A 15912-nucleotide genomic window follows, 5' to 3' on the forward strand; every position below is an offset into this window, starting at 1 on the left:
TGGGGGAATGCTGGAAGCCAATGCTTCTGCCCCGACTCCCGCGCCCCCCCCCCCCCCGCTGTGGGTGTGCCTGCTCCTGATCTGGTCCTTCAGACCCACTCACCCGTCATAGCTTTCTTCACCCTCTCCCCACTCCAGGGTCACAGTCTACCCTGAGTACCCCTCGAATGTTCCTAATTCCAGTCCAATGCCCCCCCTCGGGGTGGCAGGGTAGTAAATCAATGTCTAGCCGCTATATTGGGTGCAGCTCTGGCCCATTCCGGGTAGATTGCGCCCAATCACGCGGGGGATAAGGTAGGGGGACGCAGGCCCGCCCTCACCTCCGGGTCCCAGCCCAGGGCCCTATGGGTCAGCAACGTCGACTCTTTACGGATGGAGAAGGGTTCTGTTCCGCAACCCTCCAACTGTGCGGGCTCCTGCCCGTCCTGGGCTGCTTCCTACCACCCCCACTCACGACTGTGTGCCTGAGTCCCAATCGTCTCCTTCCGGGACGCCGACCGCTTCCCCGGGAGACGACTTGCCGGGTTGTCGCGATGCCGCTGGCTGGTCTTCCTCCAGCCGAGGGGCCTGTCTTCTCCCCTCCGGGGGTGGCCCCTTCAATTCCCCGCCTGGCAGAGGGGACACATTCTATCCAGCACCCGGCTCCCCCTCGCCCTCCAATTCGGAGGACCTTCCTCTCCCCCCTCCCCCACTTGCTGCGCCACTGGCATTTAAAGTGCCCAGCGTCTGGCATGAGCATGCGCCGCAGGGACATGGGGGCGGGGCTGGGTGTCTGTGGCTCTCCGCCGCGGTGTCTGCCCAGTGGCGGGGCATTTGTGCTCCATCACAAGGAGGATAACCTCAACTTGGATGTGGAAGAATCTTGGGATCCCGATGACAAAGACTGGTGTGAGACTGAGGTAATCGAATTGTGTGTTGCCCCGAATCTGAGTGAATTGCTGCCATTTGTGCACATTCTTCCACCATTAATTAATCAAATAGAACACCACATAGTTAAAGCTTAATCTGGATAAATAGGGCTTACAGGCAAGGTCAAATACTAGTTGCAGTATATGGTAATCAGAATAGGAAAAGGGAAAAAAGAGTAAACTAATTACGAGACTGGAAGAAAATAAGTGGATGGAGACACTGAACTTGGATGAGTTTGATATTGAAGTTATGTTTTGCTGATAATTCATTGAAGTTAGGAAACGTGATGGCCCAGTTGGATGTTTTGTAAAAAGTAGTTAAAGTCTCTGGATAGCTTGGGAGAAATGCTCCAAAGTACACTCTATTATCTAGTCTCTTTTTATGACACCAGACTCCTTTGTAGGAAAGTGACCAGCCATTGCTGATCTACTGCTAATTACTTGATACCATCTCAGATTTTAGGTAATTATTTGGCATATCTTGAACCTATTGCTTATGTCAATGTGGGGTTAAACTGAATAAATAGTAGTTTTAGATAAGAGCTCGCTTACTTATATCAATCTTTCATCTGCTGGAAGCACTGTTCCATGATGTTCCAAAATAAGGGGCATGTTTTTTGTTTTTCTCTCTCTTTCTTTAACCAGTGTGATGAGGTAGAAGTTCTCTTTTTGGCTGGTTTGGTATGCCTTATACGTGGAGGACCACCAGTCTTTGGCTGACAGCCCTTTTTCTCAGCAGTTTGTCCTGAACTGGACACTCTCAGTAGTGTCCCACAAGAGCACATTGTTTACAATGGGTTTTCAAATATTTTTTAAAAAACTATGGAGCATTTTTTGTCTGACAAGGAAAATTCATCTGAAGAAGTGGGCTGTGCCCATGAAAGCTCATGATACCATCCACGTTTTTGTTAGTCTATAAGGTGCTGCAAGACTATTAGTTGTTTTTTAAGTTTTTCCAGTTACAGACCAACATAGCTACCCCTCTGAAACTCAAAGGTGAAGGATCCTCTCTAAAGCAGGTAATGCCAACAGCCATCTGACATAACTGTATCCCAGTATACTCCAATATTCTTGTTCTACATGCTCACAAAAAATTTTAGGTCTTTCCATACTGTCACATTGTAAGTATGCCACATCCAAAGGCAGTGAAGCCTAATGGCCATAATCTATAACGCAGCCCTGGAGTTTAAGGCAGCACAGCCTAATGGCTAGAGTCTCAGGTGTTTCAGGAAGCAGCCCCAGTTGGGGGATCCAGGCCCACCCTACTCTACCAGGCCACAACTCAAGACCCTGTCATTTGGGGAGTGAGCCACCACTCAGCAGGGAATCCCACTGCAACATACTGAGCTTGCTCAGGTGAAAGATACTACTCACTCACCCTCCCTGGGTCACTTCCTACCAGTTCTAGCATTGCGGTGATCCACACAATTTCTGTGCCATCAGGCTCTATGGTACCAGTCTCATGCTGCAGCTGCCCCAGGTCTCCAGCTCCCATTATCGAGGCTTCTGGCTGGTCTGCCTCTCAAGCTCCTCCAGCAGGTCCTTCCTCTTCAGCTAGGCTGAGCTGAGCTGTTCCCTTTTATGCTACCCCAGTCATAGGAGCATGCCCAGTATGGCTGGGGGATGGGATTTCCTCCACCCACAAGCATTAAATCTTCCTGGCCCAGTGCCAGGTATGCACATCCTGTCACACATACCAAGAGTGAATATATGAAAATACCAAAAAATTTCAATTGGAATGTGTTCAATGTTTACTGGGATTGAGACTCCCTTGCTATTCGTGCTTGCGTGATGTGATCAAAGCATCCAAGGTCTACCACTTCCCTTTTTAAACTTATCTTTATATTATTGTGCACATTTTCTTTTCCACATCTGTATATGCTACCAAAGTTTGTGTTTGTATTATTTACTAAGAATGCTACCATCTTACTTTTGATTCCATACTTACTCATAATATTTTTATTATCTCAGCTGCAGTAAGTTCTCATGTCTCTCCTTTAGGTTCAACAAAATCCACAAATTTGGTTTGCACACATGAAAAGCCTTCATAAACCTTGAAAATGTACATAAAGGAAGCAATTTTACATCTGTGCTTTAATACATTTGCAGAAATTGACACATATTCAACATATTTCACATTGTTAATTAGTTCATCATTTGCCCATAGAGCAACAACATTTGTGACTACAGGTTCGACCTCTATACTCTGGACCTCCGTAGTCCAGCCCCATCTGTGATCCGGCATACTTGTGGGTGCTCCACGATCAGCAACTTTGCCCCCAGACTCCCAGAGCTCCTGGAGCCCCCACAATAGTTTGTGATGCTCAAGATCCAGAAGGAAAGGAGGAAGGGGAAGAAGGCACGATTGGGGGTGTTTGGGGAAAGAGTCAGGGTGGCTATGTAGTCCCATGGCCAGGAGTGCAGCCAGTGATAGAGGCTGGGAATGTAGGCTGGCAGCCACAGGACTTGGTGTGTTCATGCAGGTGTGCGATCCTGGCCCCACCCACAGGATTCCACTGTCACCCTGTTTCTTCCCCTGAGCGTCTTCCTTCAGTCTCCACTTGGTCAATGCTGGCTACCGTACTGCTGCTGGAGAGGATGCCCGCAGCCGGTGGCAGCAGAGGGGCTGGCATTGACTTCTCCTGGACCAGCAGATTCCCTGGTATGGGACTGGTCAGGTCCTCAGGTTGCTGGGCCAGGGAGGTACAACCTGTTTTTCTTCACACTTTGTCAGAGCACAAAGAATTTTGGGTTTCTTAATTTTTTTTAGTGAAATTGGAAATATAGGCCATTGACATGAAACTGTGATTATGTCTAATAGGATATGCATTTATTCCTTCCTGAAGAAGCAAAGTCATACTCTATTTGCTCAACTTTGTGGAAAAAACTGCTAAAAGTAGTTGAACTAGCACATGCTAGAGCAGCTTTATATTTAGCAGCACCTTCCTCTTCTTTTGTAAATGTCTCCACTCATGGAAAATATCGAATGGCACATTGCACATAATACAATTGTTTTGCTTCCAGATTATATGGAAAAATATGGAAAATCATTTGAAAGCTGGTTAAGCAACATTTATGCCTTTTGGAAAACACCATTTTCACTTTCCACTGAATCTCAAATGTCTTCTACCTGATGCCCTACGCAGCCATTGCACCTCTATCACAGCAAATAGTAACAACAACAGAAATAACTTAAAAAACAAAAACTGAAAGGCTACGTCTACACTGGCCCCTTTTCCGGAAGGGGCATGTAAATTTCACCAGTCGTCGTAGGGAAATCCGCGGCGGATTTAAATATCCCCCGCGGCATTTAAATAAAAATGTCCGCCGCTTTTTTCCGGCTTTTAAAAAAGCCGGAAAAGAGCGTCTAGACTGGCCCCGATCCTCCGGAAAAAGTGCCCTTTTCCGGAGGGTCTTATTCCTACTTCTTATTCCTACTTATTCAAAGTAGGAATAAGACCCTCCGGAAAAGGGCACTTTTTCCGGAGGATCGGGGCCAGTCTAGACGCTCTTTTCCGGCTTTTTTAAAAGCCGGAAAAAAGCGGCGGACATTTTTATTTAAATGCCGCGGGGGATATTTAAATACCCCGCGGATTTCCCTACGACGACTGGTGAAATTTACATGCCCCTTCCGGAAAAGGGGCCAGTGTAGACGTAGCCAAAAAGTGTAAGTTTACCCTGTACAGACTAACGAGGCTAGTTAGTTGTTCTGAACAACAGAAATGTTCTGGATGGAGCTAAGGCCTGACACAAATTCTCCAACACAGGCAAGGTGATTGCACCACAACGGTACGTGGGAGGAGTGTTGTGAACGCCGGGACTCTTCTGGGGACCTTGTCGGCCTGGAGATACAGAACCTCCTTCAGGGACAGTCCCTAGGAAACACGGACATGCGATGACTTGTTAGGGCAGGACCTGCAGCACCTGCCCCCAGCTCAGCGGGGGGCTGTTTCCAACTGGGAACCAGGCCGGCTGGAGCTGAACGCAGCTGCCTGCCCCGCCTGGGGAGGGTGCAACGGGCGGGGTCGCTGCCCGCCTTCACCCCACGCGCCAAGACTTGGCGCTGCCCCAGGCTGGGCTGCACAGAGCGAGCAGCGCGCGCGGGGTGAGATTAGAACGGCCGTTAGCACGTGCGGGAAACACCCCTACTCCTCCCCTCCCCCTGCGTCACCCCGGCACCAATGGCACAGACGCTGCGCTCAGGCGGGACAAGGCGCGCGCGCTACTTTAAGAAAAGGGCAGAAACGTTCGAAGCGGCGAAAATGTCACGCACGCGCACAGAAAACGCGACCTGCTTTCTCCCCCCCCCCATTACAACATTCCCCCGCCTATGACGTGGTGACGTCATTGCGTGGTGCCGGCCGGGCTCGCGCGTCGCGTACACACACGCACGAGTCCGTCCGGCTTGTGACTCCTCTGTCCTGGGCTTTTGTGCTCGGGGCTGTTCTCAGTGAGGGGACCGCCCGGGGCGCAGCCTCTCTCCTTCCTGCGGGCTCCTCCCCCGCCCCACTCACCTCCGGCTCGCTCGGAACCGCAGCGCCCCGCCCCCTCCTGTCCGGAGCGCGCGCCGCATCCTCCTCGTGCCGGACAATAGCAGCGCCGAGTGTGTCTCACCCAAAGCGGCCCCCCGGGCTCCAGTGCCCACCTCCATGAGCGGCGCACGGAAGGCCCGGCTGTGGGGCTGACAGCGGCTCCCTCCGGCTGCGGCCGCTCTGCGGGGATCGGCCCGGGACTCGCCATCTCCTTCCCTGACAGAGCTCAGCTGCCGGCGCCGCTTTCCCCGCCCCCTGCGGCGGCTGCTGCCGGAGGACCCTGCGGCTCCGGCAGGAGCCAGCCCGCCCGACGCGACTCTTGAAGCTGGCAGAGGAGGGAGCCCGGGGCCCGGCCAGACCCGACGCCTGCGGGTGCAGGGGGAGTGAGGCGGAGCCGGGCCCCCCTGTGGTTTTTTAATAGTCGGTTTTACGCCCTCTGGCCTGTTTGCCGCCGCCTCTCGCCCCCTCCCTCCACTACGCTGCCGCGATTCCCCGCGCAGGCAGGTGCAGCGGCCGGTGCCCTGGCGCGGCTCGGAGCGCAGAGGCTCTTCAATGGAAGTATGTTACCAGCTGCCGGTGCTGCCCCTGGACAGGCCGGTCCCGCAGCATGTCCTCAGCCGCAGGGGGGCCATCAGCTTCAGCTCCAGCTCCGCGCTCTTCGGTTGCCCCAACCCCAGGCAGCTGTCCCAGGTAAGGACCTCGCCGCCTTCCCAGTGCGGGCTTAGTGCCCACCCGGGTCATCCAGGCACGGGTTACCCCCTTAACGCCATCTCTCTCCATCCTTATCCGGCTCGGAAGGTCAGACCGTTGGGCTGCGGGCTCCCCCCTCCCCGATGGCGCAGGAGGTCACTGGGCCACATCAGTCACTCACACCCTTTCTCTTGCAAGATTTCGAGTCACTCCCACAACCAGTTTAGTCAGTTATCGGACTCCACTCAGCTGAGCTGTACACCCTAGGCACCTTATCTTCATCCCTTCTTTGCTGTGGGAACTTGTGTATTTGAAGCTGCACACGTTGCTTCTAGCAACGTTATCTCCTGGCATTTAGAGAAAGTGATGCCTGCAATTTGATAAAATTCCGTTTTGTGTCATGTTTTGGTTAACATTACCACTGTGCAATGAAGCACAGAAGCCTCCTTGAGCTGTCTGATAGCAACAGACTAACATCCTGCTAAATTAATAGGCTGCTGATAGCATATGTTATCAGTTTAAATACTTATGCTGGTGAAAAGCAAGTATTACTTATATTTTAGCTTTCTTATGGCTGGTTACCACTGGCATTATCTTTTCCAAAATTATTCCAGAGCTTACAATAAATTCTTATATAAGTGGCTTTCCAGAGTCAGTGTTCCTTTTGCTTTCATTAGTTATTTTCAAACTAAGTGTGCACAGTTGGTAAGATTTCATTCTTTCAAAAAGCCAAAAGCATTCTGTTAAGTTTACTTTTTTTTATATTGAGCAATGTATGTTCAGAGTAAGACTTTGCTATAATGGTAAGCATTTCTCTCTTTTTTTTTCCTGTAAGATTCAAACCTTGGAGATCTTGCAGTAAGACCATCTTTGGCTTTTAGGTCTGGTGGCAACTTCCCTGTGCTATTAAGGACTTTACAAGATGAATAACAGTGTTGAAGAGGGTCTGTTTGTAGACATATTCAGTACAACTGCTCTTTTTCTTTCTATCAATGTGCTGGTGATTTTTTTTCCTGCAAACTGTGGTAAACAGACCTTTAAATTTTCCAAAAGGATTTTATTCAGACTTCAGAGTGGAATTATAATGGAAAAGGTAAATATGTTTTAGTAGCTGACATCTGAGGGTTCTGTTCAACATTTTAATCAGGATGTTTTTGTTTAGGTAACTTATTTTTTCACTCATACAACAGCCCTAGTATCGTGATTAAAAAAATTTAAATAGGTGGTATTTTTTTCAATGTTTACTGCATTTTCAAATGTATTGATTTTTGACTACAACATAAAGTACAAAATGTACAGTGCTCACTATATTTTTGATTAAAAATACTTGCCTTCTAAAAAACAAAGGAAATAACATTTTTCAATTCACCCAATACAAGTACTGTAGTGCAATCTCTTGATCTTGAAATTTGAACTTACAAATGCAGTATTATGTACAAAAATGCATTAAAAATAAAAGTGTAAAACTTTAGAGCGGTGATGGGCAACCTGCAGCCCCTGGCTGCATGCAGCACATCAGAGTAATCTGATTATGGGCCACAAGATGTTTTGCTGACAGACCACTAGCAGGCACGGCCCTCTGCAGCTTCCAGTGGCCGTGGTTCTCTGTATTCAATGGGAGCTGTGGGAAGTGGCTGCCAGATTTTGTATGGCACTTCACATTTTTTAACCTTGGGTTGAGTGCTGTAGCTATTTTTAGAAATCACACTTTGGTACCTTCTTTGCATTTTGTCAAATCTGCTATGAAAATGTTCTTAAACATGTGCAGGACCATCATCTGAGACTGCTGTAACATGAAATAAGTGGCAGAATGTGGATCAAACAGAACAAGAGACATATAGGCTGTGTCTACATTGGCACGATCTTGCGCCAAAGCACCTGCTTTAGCGCAAAAACATGGTGCCTGTCTACACTGGCGGGGAGTTCTTGCGCAAGAACACTGACGTTCTAATGTGTGAAATCAGTGCTTCTTGCGCAAGAACTATGATGCTCCCGCTCAGGAATAAGCCCTCTTGCACAACTGTTCTTGCTCAAGAGGCCAGTGTAGACAGGCAACATGAATTTCTTGCGCAAGAAAGCCTGATGGTTAAAATGGCCATCAGAGCTTTCTTGCGCAAGAGAGTGTCTACACTGGCACGGATGCTCTTGCGCAAAAGCACATCTCTTGTGCAAAGGCACGTGCCAGTGTAGACGCTCTCTTGAGCAAATACTTTCACGCAAGAACTCTTGCGTTAAAGAGTATTTGCGCAAGATCATGCCAATGTAGACGTAGCCATAGTCTTCACCCAAGGAGTTCAGTCGCAATTTTTTAATTTCACAAGTGTCATCAGCATGAGAGTAGGTTCTTTGGAATGGTGGCTGATGCATGAAGGGGCATACAAATGTTTAGACTATCTAGTATGGAAATACCTTACAATGCCGACTACAAAAGTGCCCCGGAACATCCATTCTCACTTTCTGGTGTCAGTGGAAAAAAGAAGCAGGAAGCATTCTCTCCTATAAATGTAAACAAACTTGTTTGTCTTAGTGATTGGCTGAAAAAGAAGTAGGACTGAGTGGATTCATAGACTCTCTCTATGCTGAATATTCAGAATTGCTCAAGTTATCTGGAATTAGACCTATAAATGGATAAAACAAGGGTGGGGAGTAGTTTTTGATCCAGGACCATGCCAAGCTTTAGGTGAGTGATCAAGGGTCGCACTTTTCTATGGAGTGGGTACACGGTCTGAGATGGAGGTTGGGTGCAGAAGGGAGCTTTGGTAGGTGAGTGGAGTGCAGGCGAGGATGTGGGGTCTGAGAGGGAGTTTGGGTAAAGGAGGGGGTTGTGACCTGGGGCAGAGGATATTAGTGCAAGAGAAGATTTTGGCCTGGAGGAGTGGTGTAGGAAGAGGTATAGGGCTTGGGAGGGAGTTGTGACCTGGAGGAGGGGAAGGGGTTGCAGATGGTTTAAGTGGTGGCCTGGGGCAGGGTTGGGGTATGAGATGACCAGGAGGCGCTTACCTGGGCCTGCAGGACTCTGACGCAGGCTCTCTGCCTGTTGCAGTCCCAGGATGTTTAAAATGCCTGGCTGTTCCCTGTGGCTCTCTGCTCTGGGCATTTGGAAGGTGAGATAGAGGCTTTTCATTCTGTCCTTGACCTCCAGGCTAATCTCTCGGCTGCTATTGGCCTGAAAGGGGCAATAGGAGCTGAGTTTGCTATGAGTGGGGGGCAGTGCGCAAAGCTTCCCTCTCTCTCCAGGGCCCAGAACAGAGTGTCACAGGGAGCAGGCAGCTGCTTAAAGCAGTTGGCTGCTCTGTGTCTGAGGGTCCCAGCAAAGCGGCCTGCGGGCTGGTCCTACCTGCAGACCATCTTGCATGCCCCTTGGGTAAAAGATGATAGATTGTACAGTCCTCTTCCTTATAGTAGATACTACAGATTTTTCCCCTGAATTCTTACTCAGCATTTATATGACTGTTCCAAAAATGTCTTTTATTTTAAGAAAAACAAAACAACCTTGTATATTAAGTAATAACATAGTATTTTCAGATGACAGTTGAGAAAAATGAAGAAAAATAGGCATGCTTGGTGACAAACATTCAGAAGGTCAGTACAGTAAAATGGTAACGCTTTTAAAGAAATTAGGTGACTTTTATGTCTCAAACAGGCACCTTTGTTTGTTCTTCCAGGCTGCCCATCAGGCATGGGAGGAGCTCCCAACAGACATCTGGAAAGCCACTTCATTGTTTTCCATCAGATTCCTTCTTAAAACTCCTTTACTGAGATGCCTTTCCAACGTAAATAATCAAAAACCACCCAATTTGACAATGGTATAGTGATTTGAGGAACCTGTATGGAATTTACGAATTATGGTTGATACTATGAAAATTGTTGTATCACTGAATGCTCTTATGTAACTTTGGAATCCACAATGGGCTGGTACGGGCTATGTCTTCCCCAGACCAGGGAGAATGGAGAGTTGTCAACTTTGGCTATACTCTTGACAACACAGTAGTTGCATTAAGGAGGTTACCCGGGCTGGGAAATTAATTTGGCTAAATTAGTCTGCAGGAAGGGCTTTGGAACTAGGGATGCAAATGGTTAACTGATAAGCTCACTGGTTTTGGTTAACTGGTAGGATCTGGAACAGCTCCCTGCCTCCTTCAGTCAGTTAACTGGCTAAACATAATGTTTAACTGGTTAACCAATTAAACCGGATTTTACATCCCTATTTGGAACAGTGAAAAGTTATCAAAGAAGCCTGATGTAGAAGAGGGGCATGTAAACTTGGGGGTAAGGCACAGGAAAGTTGGATAGGACAGGGGGAGGGAATGTACTGGTCCTGATTAGATGAGGCCAACTGGGGAGAAGGCTTTGTTTCAGAGCCCAACGTATGCACTACAGTAGAAGTTATTTGGATGGCTCCAGATCACACTGGCCAAAGCAAAAAAAGTACTGAGAAAATTGAGGCAGTGAAATATTATAGGGTTTATTATTTTTATATAGATATGTGTACTAATTATGCTATTAAAGAAAAAACAGTGCTGCATATGAATCCTTTGTTATATGCTATACCTTGACATGTGCCCTCTGAGAGAGTTAAACTGTAGCCCAATTTCAGCACTGGTTCTAGAGTTCTAGGCAATGGGCCATATGTCCTAAAGTTTTAGGATGGAGTGCTAGATGGAGGATCTGCACCCTGAGTGTGTGTGGGACCCCAAACCAGCGGCAAGTAGTTCTTTTCCTATTCTGGGATCTAGCACATGGATCCCCTCATAGTGATCTGGAAAATTTCCAGCAGAGGGAGCTTGTCAGGACTTTGACAAATGATCGGTATGCAGAGACTGCTGTCCATCGTGCTGACCAGCATTCCTTTTGTTTCCTTGTGCTCTGTATCCATATGCTGTCTCTTGTTCTGTATTTCAATTATAGGCTTTGTTGGACAGGGACTGTACTTTTTTTCAGTGGCTAGCACAATTAAATGTTTCCTGGGTACTATTACAATGTATATAATGACTTTATGGTAAATATTTCTAACATCTTCTGGACTAGATGAAATCCATTGTATTGATATAGTCTGCTTTCCCCCTCCCCTCCCGCTTATGCAAATGTGGCAACTAAAATAGGAAATACCTCTGTTTGTAAATAAACACTTATTTAACTCATTTGTTCTATATTACACAAGTTCTTAGTAAATTCTGATGTTATGAAATTACAATTTAAAATACTAATAGAGACCATCATCATAATATCTGAGCATTGAAAACATTAACAAATTTAATCTTCTCAACACCTTGTCCAGAAGGATAGCATTATCACTATTTTACAAATGAGAGTTACAAAGAGATTAAAGGCTTGTAGTGTTTGGCCTTTATTTTTGAAATACTGAATACTTCTTTTCCTTGATCTACACTTGTAGTTAACCTATGTTCAATATCATTACATCTGCACCCATCGTTAAGAAAGGGAAACTTTTGAAGTCTAGGCAAGGTTTGAGTGAATTGTACAAGATCATATTGGAAATCTGGGTCAGAGTCAGGAAATTTAACCCAAACTTCTTAAATTCCAATCCAGAATTATGCACCAAAATCCTTATATAGTAGTAGAATTTAGAAGTGTAGTAATTTAATCAGGCTGAGAGTGTGTTGATTTCAGCATTGTTCTGCTTATGCCAGGGGTGGATAAATACCTGCCCAGATCTGGTCTGCTAGGGTTAGCCCCTGACAGGACCCCACACTGCTGTATTTACCTGTGCCTCCATTTCTGGCCAGTGGCAGCTGTGATCGCCTATACCTGTGGAGGTACAAGTAAATATTGTGGCAGGGGCCCACAAGGGGCTAGCCCTGGTGAATTGTTGCCATTTTATTGTCCAACCCTGTTTTATGCCATAATAACTGCAATGTAAGTAAGCACCCAAAGTAATTCAATAAACCTCCAAGACAAAGACAAAATATTAGATATAAAAATTAATCACAAAAGTATTGACGTTATCATTCCAGATACATAATTCCCCTCTGATACTTAATTGCATTATAACACGTGCTAGATATTAACAGCAGAAAACTTGCAGACGTACATTTTGGTTCATATCAGGTCCAAAAATTGCATTTGTGGTTGCTACTTCCTTTTTCAAAAGCATATTGATGTATTTTCTGCAATCTTAAAGAAAGGTGCACTGGGCTGGTCGAGAGTCATATAGACTGGGATTCAAAAGGGCTAATGAGGGGGATGGACTGGAGCAGGGACTGAATGGAAGTGGGAATGCAAGGCTACATGGGGATGGGGTGGCAGAACATGGGTGTAGAAACAATGAGGGCAAAAATGTGTGGGTAGGTGGTGACTGAGTGGGGAAACAGCACATATGAGGATGAGGATGAGGAAGGGGAGATGTGGGGCTCAGGGATATGGGGACGGGACAGATATGATTGACTGAATGGGAGAGGCTTGGGGTCAGTCAAGGTGTACATGGGGATGTTCCTCAAAACCTAACCCTGCCCTCCCCTCCAAAAAAACCCCCTTTGCATACTTCTTTTTCCACCCCACACTCAACAATCCTCCACGTTCATTCCCAGGATCCTTCCCAGCAATTACACCCCTTTAATTTGTCTCCTTCTTGACCCTCCCCTTTGCTCCCCCAACCTTCTGCACTGCTTCTGAGAGATGCAGGAAATACAGATCTGCATTTATAGTTTAAATGTATTATTATTCAAAGTTCTTTATTAATATAGCTAGTAAGGAATCTATTTGTCAGAAAATATTTTTTAATGTTTTTTTGTTGTCTGTATTGTTAGACATACTTTTTGACAGGTATTTTGAAATAAATTACCCACATTTTTGAAACTGGCATGATTATATTGTGTTATTTTGACAGGTAAAATACACAGAATTTTGCAGAGGGTTTTTTTTACGCAGATTTTTCCCTGGAGTACAAAGTATACTTAGATTTGTGTCTTGGGCTGTTTTGGATTCTGAGATGTTAGGGAAGTTCACATAACAGCAGTGTCCAACGCCTTATTTTCCTCATCTGTGCTAAACAAAAAGGATATAACTTTCTTTCTATCTAAATGAGAGAGAGGAAGGTTGGTCCTGTAGTTAGGACACTAGCCTGAAGTCTGGATGTTAGAGTTCAATTCCTTGTCCTGCCCCAGACTTCATGTAACCTTGGGCAAATCATTTAGGCTGTGTCTACACTACACCCCTTTGTCGGCAGAGGGATGTAAATAAAGCACATCGAAAGTACAAATGAAGTGTGGATTTAAATATCCCGTGCTTCATTTGCATAATCACTTTCTGGTGCTGTTTCGAACAGGTGCCATTTCAAAACTGAAACCACAGTTTAGATGCGGTTCTGCTGACAGCGGGGTGATTTTTCGACAGATCCTGTACTCGTTTTTTAAGGAGTACACAATCTGTTTAAAAATCTCCTAGTTGTCTGCAGAACCACGTCTAAACCACGGTTTCAGTTTTGAAATGGCACTTGTTCGAAACAGCACCAGAACGTGATTATGCAAATGAAACGTGAGATATTTAAATCCCCACTTCGCTTGCACTTCTGATGTGCTTTATTTTCATCCCTCTGCCGACAGAGAGGTGTAGTGTAGACCTAGCCACAGTATGTGTCTATACTACAGACCTTACAATGGCAAAGGTATACCGCTGCAGCTGTGCTACTGTAAGGTCTCCCAGTGTAGGCACTCTGTATTGGCAGAGGAGAGCTCTCAGGTTGGCATAATTAAGCCTCCATAATGAGCAGTGTTTCCACCTGCATGTAAAAGTGTAACCACTGAAAATCTTAAAAATAACGTATTTTAACATCCTTAACACTTACTGGTGTGCTGGCAGGCAAGATGGCAGAGCCACAGCTCTGTTGGCCATTCCCTTCATGGTACAGCTCCCCCCAGTAGACACTCTTCCGGATAGGTCACCCCTGCATATTCCCTGTGGTCATTCTCATATCCCATCCCCCTGAACAGCAGCCCCTCTCTTTGCATTTTATGGAAAAAGCCTGTCCTTTTCCCAGGGCTTCAGTCATCTTGGCACAACAAAATCTGGACCTTGCTTTAAGTTAGGAGAAGAGGAAGCTGCATGCCAAATTTGGTGCCCCTAGCTCTTACTGTTTCGGAGGAGTTCTTGAACAAATGGACTCATGCACAGACCAGATAGATTACATACAGCAAGACTATGTTAAGAGGACATTATGGGTTTAAATTCAAACACTCAGAAGTCATGAAATGTCAGAATTAAGGTTGACCATCAAACCTTAATTCAGCCTCGATGCATGCTTACATTCTAAGCCATAATAAAGAATTGCAGTGTTATGAGAGTTTTTAATTACATAATCACTTTTTTTTCCACAGGACCCCTTCTTTATTTAATGCATAAACAAGTAAACTCAAACATCTTGGCTCAAACTAGTTTTGAGAATGTGAAAATAAATTTTAATCAAGCCACCCACACACACTAAAAAAACATACATAAGCTCCCTTCACCTGTAAGCTTTTAGCTTGACAGCACTAGCTGATCTCTAATTGTTATAGTATTAAAAGACGTGAGGGAATATCACTGTTGCTAAGTCCCAAAGAAATTTGCCATCCTGAAGCTTAAAAAAAAAAAGTCAACATTTCAAATACACTTGGAAAACTGAAAACCCAGTTCTGATCAGTGAGCACAGGAGCAATATAAACTTAGCAAGACACACTGCAGCAGCTAGTAGCTGCACTCTTATATTTCTGGTCTTCATTTATAGTACAGTGCAGAATTCATTACAATAATCTATTCTGATGTGCCAAGTCAACTGGAAGTCCTGGGAAAAGGACAGTTTCCCCCTGATAAATTAGAAAGGGAAGGGCTGCATTATTGATATATACACCTATTTCATAGAGTTGGAAGGGACCTTGAAAGGTCATCAAATCCAGTCCTCTGCCTTCACAGCAGGACCAAGTATCATTCCTGCCAGATTTGCCTGAGGTCCGTAAGTGGCCCCCACAAGGCTTGAGCTCACAACCCCAGGTTTAGAAGGTCAGTGCTCAAACCACTGAGCTATCTTTCCTGCTTGGCTGATCTGGGGGATAAGATATGAGAATGCAGGGATGAGCTATCCTGAAGTGTGTCCACTGAGGGGAGCTGTACCACGAAGGGAGTGGCTAGCAGGGCTGCGGCTCCACCATTGTGCCTGCCAACGCACCAGTAAGTGGTAGGGATGTTAAAACATGTTATTTTTTTTAAATGTTCAGTGGTTACACGTAGGGATGTAATAGTATAGTCGATTATCTGATATGCAAAAGCTTATAGGTTAATGCTGTAGACTACATGCATTTTTCTCCAACCCACCCCCGCCAGTAAATTTGTCATCAGCAGCCTGGCTCAGTCCTGGCTTGCGCCATCTCTGGATCTACCCCTGCTGTTGCTCTGCATTTAAAGTGTATTAGGAGCCAGGCGGGCAGCCGGCCTGGCTCAGTTCCGGCTCGTGCTTGGTTTGGGAGCTTAGACACCCTCCCCTAGAGTACGTTTTTAACTGGCTCCTCTTGCATACCAGCTCCTGCCTGGTACCCCACACTGCTGCCCCTGATACAGAGGCAGCAGCAAGGAGTAGCAGGAGGCTCCTTGGGAATGGGGCCCGAGCACATTGACCGCTGGCCCCAACCCCAGGGACTATAGAAGAGTTGAATAACTGATAAGAATTCATGAGGTTAACCGGCTATTCAGTTAACCAATATTTAACATCCCATGTTACACGTTTACACGTGGGTGGAGCACTGGCGCCTGCCTCTTCTCCCCCCGCCCTGCACTGATGCTTCTGTGGGAGG

The 15912-nt window shown here is 46.2% G+C and overlaps 1 protein-coding gene and 1 long non-coding RNA gene across 3 annotated transcripts in view; both read left to right on the forward strand.

Annotated features, from left to right (window-relative positions):
- The first annotated feature begins 5245 nt into the window (after positions 1-5245).
- PDE7A (phosphodiesterase 7A) overlaps positions 5246-15912 on the forward strand; it is a 93739-nt gene continuing 83072 nt past the window's right edge. The window contains exon 1 of one of the 2 annotated variants that reach the window (XM_006127483.4): positions 5246-6130. In XM_006127483.4, coding sequence (XP_006127545.2) covers positions 5993-6130 — 138 coding nt within the window. In that variant the 5' untranslated portion in view covers positions 5246-5992. The remainder of the gene's footprint in view (positions 6131-15912) is intronic. The other variant, XM_006127481.4, reaches the window with a different exon arrangement.
- On the forward strand, positions 7236-12950 carry LOC142827049 (uncharacterized). The gene is made up of 2 exons (XR_012901419.1): positions 7236-9712; positions 9796-12950. It is a non-coding gene; the product is annotated as an uncharacterized LOC142827049 (long non-coding RNA).

Source organism: Pelodiscus sinensis, chromosome 2 (assembly GCF_049634645.1).
Source record: "Pelodiscus sinensis isolate JC-2024 chromosome 2, ASM4963464v1, whole genome shotgun sequence".
NCBI classification, from domain to species: domain Eukaryota; kingdom Metazoa; phylum Chordata; order Testudines; family Trionychidae; genus Pelodiscus; species Pelodiscus sinensis.